The sequence below is a fragment of the Rhinopithecus bieti genome, unplaced genomic scaffold (genome assembly GCF_001698545.2).
Source record: "Rhinopithecus bieti isolate Rb0 unplaced genomic scaffold, ASM169854v2 scaffold_28024, whole genome shotgun sequence".
In the NCBI taxonomy this organism is placed as follows: Eukaryota; Metazoa; Chordata; class Mammalia; order Primates; family Cercopithecidae; genus Rhinopithecus; species Rhinopithecus bieti.
Window position 1 is genome coordinate 195,463 of NW_016812359.1, and position 10,717 is coordinate 206,179.

The following is a 10,717-nucleotide window of genomic DNA, read 5'->3' on the forward strand; positions in this document are numbered from 1 at the left end:
TTTTTTGTTTTTTGAGGCGGAGTCTCGCTCTGTCGCCCGGACTGGAGTGCAGTGGCCAGATCTCAGCTCACTGCAAGCTCCGCCTCCCGGGTTTACGCCATTCTCCTGCCTCAGCCTCCCGAGTAGCTGGGGACTACAGGCGCCCGCCACCTCGCCCGTCTAGTTTTTGTATTTTTTAGTAGAGACGGGGTTTCACCGTGTTAGCCAGGATGGTCTCGATCTCCTGACCTCGCGATCCGCCCGTCTCGGCCTCCCAAAGTGCTGGGATCACAGGCTTGAGCCACCGCGCCCGGCCTCTAATTTTGGTTTTAATAGGGGAATTTTTTCCTCACATGAATACTTCTCTGATACGTATAATAGAAATTACCAGAATAATGGACTTAATTCATTTTATTTTCAGTTGGAGGCTGTGTGCATGTGTGTGTGTGTGCGCGTCTGTATTTAAAGATCCTTTTCAAAGTTGTAGTGTAAAAAACATTTACAGAGACATGTAAAATCAGTGCTTTCTTAGTAAAAACCTGTAAGACAAATAAGGTGAGGCTCCCTCTCCTCTCTTTGGTGCTGCCAGTATGCTGTGAATCTGATTATACCTGTGTTGCTTAAACATATTACAAATTTGATAAAAATAGTTGAAAATAAAACTATCAGTTTTTTCAAACTGGGAGTCTTAGTACAAAAAGATGGTGTGTAATCTAGCCTCTTCAATAAGCAGGAACAGTTTCTTTATTGTAGAAAGAGCATTGGGACATTGTCCTTGCCTCTTGCTGTGGACAACCAAACTGACAAATGGTTATCTTGTTTGACTATTTAAAAAGCAAAGCAATGTGAGATTATAAAAGATATGTCTTTAATTAGATGTCGCACTGAATATGAAGTTAAAGATCAAGCTGCAAAAGGGGATGAAGTTACTCGAAAACGATTTCATGCATTTGTACTCTTTCTGGGAGAACTTTATCTTAACCTGGAGGTGAGAAGTTTTTCTTTTGTTAAGTACTAACAAGGCCTGAGAACATAAGTTGATCTCAATGAGGAATTTGTGTTCATATTGTACCTTTACAACATGAAGAGTGAAATGAAGGAGGAAAGAAAACATGTTTCAGCACCTACGTTTACTGGACCGTCTGTCCATAACATTTGCTCATGGGCAGGATATTGGGAAATAATTACTGAGGTAAAAGTCTGCATACTTTAGGAAGCTGTGGTTTACATGCAAATTTAAGTTCTTGAGATATCAACAGTAATACCTTTTTGAATTCTTGCATCTTATATGTTAATACGTTTAGTATGTTGACTTTTAGATGGTGGTTCAAAGCAATTTACTCTGCAGAACTCTGAGTGAAAAGAGAGACTAGAGTCTCTAGGCTTTTCACTCTAATTCACCCAAATAGTTTTTTTAAAAATATTTATTTTTTTAATTGACAAATTATCTTTATGGTACATAACACTTTGATATATGTATACGTTGTAGAATGGCTAAATCAAGCTATTTAACATGTATTTACATTTTTTGTGTGTTAAGAACACTTAAAATTTTTAGCAGTTTTCATGTATACAATATATTGTTAACTATAGTCATCATGATGTACAAGAGATCTCTTGAACTTATTCCCCCTAACTGAAATTTTGTTTCCTTTGACCAACATCTCCCCAATCCCCCAACCCCTAAGAATAGTTATTTTTTGTCCTATTTTATATATTAATCCTCCACATAAAAATGCATTTGTGCAAAGTCTACAGCTAAACATATTTATAAATTTGGGTGGTATACTTAAGTATGTGCTTGTTAGTAGGCAATAGAAGTGCTGCATTCAGCACAGCATTATTACTGTGTAATGGATTTGCCTGAATTCTTTTTTTTTTGGCGGGGACAGAGTCTCGCTCTGTTGCCCAGGCTGGAGTGCAGTGACATGATCTCGGCTCACTACAACCTCCGCCTCCCAGGTTCAAGTGGTTCTCCTGCTTCAGCCTTCTGAGCAGCTGGGATTACAGGCACGTAACACCACGCCTGGCTGATGTTTATATTTTTAGTAGAGTTGGGGTTTCACCATGTTGGCTAGGCTGGTCTCAAACTCCTGACCTCAGGTACTGCCCGCCTTAGCCTCCCGGAGTGCTGGGATTACAGGCATGAGCCACCACGCCCAGCTTCTGCTTGATTTTTTAAATTAGTGAATTTCAGATATAAGCTTATACCTTCTTATACTCTGATTTGAGAACCTAAGATCATAAATGCCATAATATCAGAAACATCATAAAACAATGTGAATCTATCAAATGTGCATCTCAGTCATTGTATCTAAAAGGTCTATGTCCAGTCCAGAGCCTTACTATGCCTTTTTATCACAGGTGGACTTAGTTTTTTGAAAATCTTATGCCATGTTCTTTTTCAGTCTAATTTTTGTTTAAGCCAAAATATGAACAGCAGTCTAAAATAAGAATACTGTTGAGCATTTTCTATATGGAGGTAATGATGCTAGGTCTATGGGGGATGTAAAGGTAAGGTTTAGTTCCTGCACCTAAAATTCTTCTACCCAGTGATACAAAATACATATACCACTCTGATGCAAAATAGAATATTTTAAAATATTTTAAAAGCAGAATAAAATGCTGTGTGTTCAAAAAAAGTGGTTGTTGAACAAACTAGAGAAAGCTTTATGAAGCAGTAACATCAAAGTGGGCTTAAATTATGCTGACTCTGTGATAAATGGATATTAAATTTTACCCATAGCTTACCAGTTTTATTAGAGGTCTTAGTTACATACAAAGTAATTCTAAGTCTGTGAAGATATCAGAGTGTGTTCCGATGACTTTTGTCATTTAGCTAAAACACTTATTTTGCCAATGCCTTGTTCATTTTTGTATCTGTATTATATTTTTGGCATCATTCCTTTTGTTTTTTTCTCTCTTTTTTTTTTGGTCCCAAAAGATCAAGGGAACAAATGGACAGGTTACAAGAGCAGATATTCTTCAGGTTGGTCTTCGAGAATTGCTGAATGCCCTCTTTTCTAATCCTATGGATGACAATTTAATTTGTGCAGTAAAATTATTGAAGGTAGGTTTTTTTTTTTTTTTAACTAATTTACCTCTTATGATTTAGAGGAAGGGGAGTCTGTATAGTATACAAATGAATTCAAGATTAAGTTATTACTTTAAGGTAAATACTGACATTTTACTTTTTTCCAATTATTTTGGAAAAGCAAGATATACTTATTATGTAATATATGAAGCAAGTTCAGAAGTGAAAAATGGAAGTCCTTTACACCATTTCCATGTGCAAATTCTGTCTTCTTCCCTTCTTATCTCTGTATATGTGCTCTTATTAAATAAGATCTTACTCTTTTGGCTTTTTTTTTTTGTTTTGCCACCTAATGAAACATCTTAAATTTTTCCATGGCACACACAATAAAAGAGGTATCTTTTATTGAATAACTTCCTAGTATTCTGTCATATGCATATGCATTGTTTATCCATTCCATAACATTTATCAGTGTTTATTGATGAATATTTGGATTATCTTCAGTTTAGCCACTGCAAGATTGCTTGTAATATTTCCTCTTGTCTTTATATGTGCAGATACTTTTGTAGGTTAAATTCTTAAACACAGATTTGGTGGGTCGATGAGCATACGTACTTTACGACAAATAATGGCTAATTTGCCTTCCAAATGCTGAACCAGAGTATAGCCCTATCAGCAGAATGAGTATATCTCTTCCTACATCCTTGTAGTGATGGATATAATCAATCTTGGTTTTTGTTTTGTCATAGATGATTCTAAGCATTTCTTCATGTTTATTAGCCATTTGCTTATTACTTTCTATAAATTACCTGTTTAAATTCTTAACTCATTTATTTCCTGATGAAATGAGTGTTTGTGTTTTTTTTTTAATTCAAAGCTTCTGTTTGTTGCATGTTGTATATTTCAAAAAAGTGATATGTTCATTAAAATCTAATAGCCTATCTTAGTCATACAGGGAATATAAAAGTCGTTGACATAAAACCCATGATTAAAGTTCTGCTATCGTTTATTTTTTTAGTTTCCCTCAGTGAAGAGAAATATAGAGGGCGGTAGAGATCACTGAATATTAGATGGTAGAGAAGAATTAGGAATATTAAACTCGCTAAATTCATCTTGTTTAGGGAATGCTTGAACTGTTACTGATACCTTTTTAGAATTTCTGTAATACGCTATGGAATTTCTTATTTTACTGACACCTGCTTTTTTAGTTGACAGGATCAGTTTTGGAAGATGCTTGGAAGGAAAAAGGAAAGATGGATATGGAAGAAATTATTCAGAGAATTGAAAATGTTGTCCTAGATGCAAACTGCAGTAGGTAGGAAAAGAAGTAATGTAAATAGCCAGTACATCTCAATGTCTTGCTTTTTCTTTGGAGATTGTTTTTTAATTTGCTGTACTTCAGCAGGGTAGTTGATGGCTAATGGATATGCAAAAATACTTTCTTTAAAGGAATAATATTTTACCTGTACTTTCTGCTCACTAGACATTTTGTGATAGACGTGTCAGACATTTTGCTCAGAAGTTGAAAAGCTAATTTTCTTACGTTAAAATATGAATTAAATGAAAAATAAAATCCAGATATTAACTGTCCAACAAATAAAAGTACTACTGTAAGTAGAGTAGGACACATAAAAATGTTGTTTGAAGGATAGCCACTGCCTTTAAGGTCCATACAGTTATAGTTACATGGAACATAATTCAAGGCTGTTTTTTTAAATGAATTTATGTCATATAGGAAATGTCTAGAAAATCAAGGCCTCAGATATACATGTTAAATTAAGGAAATAAAGTTTTAGGAATTTGAGATATTTTAGGGTCTGACAGCCCTTATGGTGGATACACTAACTCATTTTCAACTTTTTTCTACAGAGATGTAAAACAGATGCTCTTGAAGCTTGTAGAACTCCGGTCAAGTAACTGGGGTAGAGTCCATGCAACTTCAACATATAGAGAAGCAACACCAGAAAATGATCCTAACTACTTTATGGTATGCCACTGTTTGTATTTTAAGTTTTGCTTATTGCTTGAATTCAGTTTTGGAAATTAGCAGATCTACATAAAGCTGTTCTCAGAATTCAGTGCCTAATAACTGTCTTCACTGGCTTTGAGTGACATGGCAACCATCAGACTGGGTAAAAAAGAGAAGAGACCTAGAATTCTCCAGTGAAAGGGTGGACTAGAGAAAGATCTATCCAGTGGCAAGAGAGATTGACGAGGCTTGGACTTGAGCACAGGGATGCCAGGAAGCAGCTTTTCCAGAGAATTCATAACCAAGGACCTGCATCTCAGACTTTTACTTTGCATGTTGTAGTAAAGAAAAATAATATAAAAATGGTTGGCCAGGCGTGGTGGCTCACGCCTATAATCCCAGCACTTTGGGAGGCCGAGGCAGGCGGATTACCTGAGGTCAGGAGTTCGAGACCAGCCTGACCAACATGGAGAAACCCCATCTCTACTAAAAATACAAAATTAGCCGGGCGTGGTGGTACCTGCCGGTAATCCCAGCTACTCGGGAGGCAGAGGCAGGAGAATTGCTTGAAGCTGGGAGGCAGAGGTGGTGGTGAGCTGAAATCATGCCATTGCACTCCAGCCCAGGCAACAAGAGCGCAACTCCATCTCAAAAGAAAAGGTTACTAGGCCAATGATGCCCTGAAGCACCTGACATGAACAAACGAAGCAGCTGTGGAGGAATGTTCCTCCAACCCTGGTCTTGGAAATTCTTTAAAAAAAGAAATGGTGGGGTTGGAGGAAACCACAGCTAAAAATGCACTGACGCTAAATGGCAATACACAACAGAACAGTTCACTGAAAGACAATAGACAGCACTGTTAGAACCACAAGAAATTGAGATAATAGAATGGAAATCTGAAAACCATAGACTTTCTCAGTGAAATGAAAATGGCTACTAGGAAGTTAGGTTCTTTTGCTTGTTCTTGCATTATCAGGTGCAGACGAGTTGACATCAGCCATGCTTCATTATTGTACTTATAAAAATCAATTCTGAAATGATTACATATTTTTATCACTTTGATTCATCCTAGAATGAACCAACATTTTATACATCTGATGGTGTTCCTTTCACTGCAGCTGATCCAGGTATGTTGTCTCACAGTCATTCCCTCCTCCCAATTGTGTTGGTAAAGTAGTAAATTTACGGAAAACCACATCCTCACCAGCACAAAATTATAACTTTTTGATGTCTTCACATCATTCTAAAATACCAGTGTAATCGTTGGTCTAATATAGAATGCTCTTCATAGTGACCACTTGAACCATTTCAAATGAAAGTCTGATTCCACATATAATGTCTTGTCACCTTACAACAGAGGATGGGAAGGATTCTCAATTAAATGCAACTATTTTAATTTTATATTTCCTCTAACATTTTTTTATAATCTTAAATTTTCAGGTGATTAGATGTAGGGGAAAGACGGTTCTAGTTCACCGCATAGTCAGCAACATAATATGGGTTAATACTTGTCGACACGAGGAATTACACATTTCATTAATACTTGGTGTGTGAGAATTAATTAAAATCGAAATCTCTGCACATTTCCTCTTCTGGAAAAGGATCATTTATAGAAAGATTGCCTTAGTTGTAATAGATGGGACTGTAGAGTGAGGAAGAGAAATTTTTCCCATTTGGTACAAACTGCAACCAGCTTATGGTTGGAATTTTTTCATTTGTTTCCACCGGATTCCAAGCATTGACTGTCCTGTGTCTCTAGCACAAAGAAGTTTCTTTAGGGCACGGAGTAGAATTAAGTTACACGTTACGGGCATGTTAAACTTCACTAAATGTTACTAAATTGTTTTCCAGCATGATTATGCCACTTAACATTCCCATCAGCAGCACATGAGGGTTCCTGCTCCTCATCTTTGGCAATACTTTTTATTAAACTTAATTTTTATCCATCAGATTGTATGAAATTCTATCTTGCTGATATTTTATTTTCCTGACAAGTTATATTGAAGTTTTCTTGTTCCCGTTGACCTTTTTGATTTCTTTCTTTGAGAATTGCCTGCTTATGCTCTTTGCTCATATTTCTGTTGGATTATTTGTCTTACTGCTTTGTAATTACTTGTGTAGTCTAGAAAAAAGTGATTCTTAGCTGAGGGTTTCGGTTACCTTCTTTCTCTTAGTATTTGGCTGTCTTTGCATTTTGTTTGTAATGTCTTGTCATGTAGAACCTTTGAGTTTTAATGTAAACAAAATTTCAGTCTTGTTTGTACTTTCTGTGGTTTAAGAAAGTTCCCTTACCACTTCTATTTGCTTCTAAAATCATTGTTGCTTTTATATTTAGGTCTTTAATCTACCAGTGCAATTTTTATATAGGAGGATATCATAGGAATTAAGTATCTTTTCCATTGCCTGTTGTCTCAACAATAGGTATTAAGCCATCCTTCCTTTCCTAGTTAAGCCCCCTTTGTTGTATACCATGTAACTCTTCTATAAAATTGTGTGTCTTATTCCTGTGTTTGTGTGAATCTTTTTTTCTGTTAATCTCTTTCTATGCCAATACTACACTTAGTTATTTTTACCTTACTGTGAATCTTGCTGTCTGGTAAGACAAATCTTTCCTCTTATTCTTAAAAATTACCTTGATTTATTTTGATTGTTTTGTCTAACCTGTTTGTTTCTAGTACTGTTTGATTTACAGAAATTCAGTTTGGTTTTCAGTTTCTTTTCAAGGAAAAGAAGTAATGTAGACAGCCAATAGATCTGTTTCTTTTCTTAAGGGTTTTAAATCTCCTGTACTTTATGAAAGTAAATGAAATCTTAGTTTTACATAAAATCAAGCTGAATTTTATTTCTGCATTTTGTTCAAATAATCTTGACCTTTTCTCAGTTTCAAGTTAATTTTCTCATTCTAAACATGCTTACTTCTGTTTTATATTTTGTTTTATCATCTTAATTATAACCCTTGTTATTTCTGATCATCACACATAAAATTTTTGCCTTAACTGTCTTTCTTAAACTTTTAGTTGGAAATGATTTCAAACTTACAGAAAAGTTACAAAAGTAAAATTGTACAAGGAATACCTTTTACCCAGGTGTACTTTTTGTTAACAGTTATTTGCTTTATCATTTGTGCTCTTTCCACACACTTTTTTTTTCTTTTGTTTTTTAGAGACGGAGTCTCACTCTGTTACCCAGGCTGGGGTGCAGTGACGTGACCTCGGCTCACTGCAACCTCCACCTCCTGGGTTCAGGCGATTCTCCTGCCTCAGCCTCCCAAGTAGCTGGGATTCAGGTGTGCACCACCACACCTGGCTAATTTTGTATTTTTTTTAGTAGAGACGGGGTTTCACCATGTTGGTCAGGCTGGTCTTGAATTCCTGACCTTGTCCACACATTTTTTTTTCTTAAACCATTTGAAGTTTCATATTAATATGACCCTGACTGAATGCTTCAGTGCTTTGTCTTTTTTTTTTTTTCTCATGAAAACACTATGACTTGGATTATAGGAACCTCTATCCAAAATGGTTTTACATTTGCTTCTGCCAGGAGCCACAGAGTAGGTATCACTGACTTGGACAAATTTTTTATTTTCTTGTCATAGGGGTTCTTTATGTAGGTAGTAGGAATTTGAGGTGCAGGCCCATTGTTAAAAATTCTCTGGGGAACCAATTTTTACAAAGTGCCCTGTCCCTACTCCAAACCCAGGCAGAGACGACCAAGCTTTCCTGCTGTCTCGCTTAGATAAAACAGCACTGAGATATTTTTGGGGTTTTTTCCTGATTCTCCTTTTGTTTAAGTTACCAGCCTTTTGAGGGCCCCAGGTTTGTGCAGGTGAGGTAGGCATGGAGCATGGATTTCATCTTCCTGTTTCACATGGGGCCCAAGACCTTGCTTTCTGACTTTCTGTGGGTTTTAAAATCCAAGCCCCTTAGTTGCTGAGACGAACATCACCTGTCAGCCTCCCAGCTGCAGCAGCTGCAGTTTATGTATGGCTTTCAGTTCCTTCTTCATTTATGACCTGGTGACTTGGTTCTTCTTTTCTGTCAACTCATCCATACATTTAAAAGAATGTCTTAGCTAGTACCTGAAGCATTTGTAGCAGGAAGGTTTTATTGTTAAAACTGTCTCTAAATTGTCAAAATTGAGTATCAGCATGTCCCTAGCCCTTGAAGCTGGATTTAGAGTTTTATACAGACTGACACAGTCTTGGAAAAACATGGCTTTTACACAGTCTAATATAATTGCAAAATTTCCATTGGCTTCTGTTCATAAGAAACTTAATTATAAGATAACTAGTCTTAATATATACGGATTCATTTTTTTTTTTATTCAGAGGTTAGGACTTCATAAAGAAATACTTTCCTTAAAAGGTACCCAGTAACTCTTCCTAAGACAATTGGCAGATAGCTGTGATATCACCGGTATTACTTTGGAGGATCCAATGAAGGGAAAGTTGGCAGAGCTGAAACATTTACCAGGTAGCTGCCTTCCCCATCTCTCTGGGAAGAAAGGGAAGGAAAATCCCCCATTGTCAAAACTTTTGGTAGGTTAACCTCATCTGAGCAACAGACCATTTGTTGTTACCTGCTTACTTTACCAGATAGCTTTCTTTACTTCCTTGTGGAGGAGTTCAGGGGGAGCTGGAAACCAGTAGTATTTGATTAATATCTTTCCAATGAAAGGAAAAACAGGAGTATGGAAAGACTGTTCTTTCCCAACAGTTATATAACCATTATTCTGTCTGATGGAAAGCAGCAGTAGAGAATGTAAACAGTACACATTGGCCATGAATGTACATCACCTACAATGGTTGTGATTTCCAACTTATATTTATAGTACTTTATGTAATTACTTTAAGATTTCTGAGCATGCAGGGGGGCAAAAGTCATAATATTAAAAAACATTTAGGGGTGATTGGTCATCTCATGTGATTTTTTCAGCATTTAGTTTTTCTCCTATGTTGTCTTACAGATTACCAAGAGAAATACCAAGAATTACTTGAAAGAGAGGACTTTTTTCCAGATTATGAAGAAAATGGAACAGATTTATCCGGGGCTGGTGATCCGTAAGTTTTCTTTACTTACTAACTTCATGAAATTTCCGTGTCTGATTTGTAGGTGGAAATTAGACGAAGCAGCTCGTGAAAGAATGGTGTTTGGAGCCAGGCGCAGTCGCTCACGCCTGTAATCGCAACATTTTGGGAGGCTGAGGAGGGCGGATCACTTGAGGCCAGTTTAAGACCAGCCTGGCCAACATGGCGAAACCCTGTCTCTACTAAAAATACAAAAATTAGGCAGGATCACAGAATCACAGCTACTTGGGAGGCTGAGGCATGAGAATTGCTCGAACTTGGGAGGCAGAGGTTGCAGTGAGCTGAGATCTTGCCACTGCACACTCCAGCTTGGGAGACAGAGCTAGACTGTGTCTCAAAAAAAAAAAAAAAGGCATTTTGATATTTTGATTTGATAGTGCTATGTGGTAGTGGTTATGTGTTAAAAAAGTTTCAGAAAATTGTATTAACTCACAGACTAGTTCTGAAAAATGTATAGTTGAGGAAAATAACCATTAAAATATAGTATGCCTAAGCATAATTTTTTAAAAATAGATTCTATTGTATCTAGACTTTAAGAAGCTCTAAAACGTACTGTAAGATCTTGGGCAACTTCTGTGTCTGCTTCTCCATCTATAAAAGAAGAATAGTAGTACCTGTCCTTGGGCCTTTTTTTTTTTTTTTTTTTTTT

General features: G+C 36.5%; 1 protein-coding gene across 4 annotated transcripts in view; it reads left to right on the top strand.

Annotated features, from left to right (window-relative positions):
* PAIP1 (poly(A) binding protein interacting protein 1) overlaps positions 1-10,717 on the top strand; it is a 35,874-nt gene that overhangs the window by 21,247 nt on the left and 3,910 nt on the right. For all 4 annotated transcript variants that reach the window (XM_017895965.1, XM_017895963.1, XM_017895964.1 and 1 more), the window contains exons 5-10: positions 856-967; positions 2,924-3,049; positions 4,222-4,328; positions 4,883-5,000; positions 6,055-6,109; positions 9,948-10,041. In XM_017895965.1, the coding sequence (XP_017751454.1) occupies positions 856-967; positions 2,924-3,049; positions 4,222-4,328; positions 4,883-5,000; positions 6,055-6,109; positions 9,948-10,041 (612 nt within the window). The remainder of the gene's footprint in view (positions 1-855; positions 968-2,923; positions 3,050-4,221; positions 4,329-4,882; positions 5,001-6,054; positions 6,110-9,947; positions 10,042-10,717) is intronic.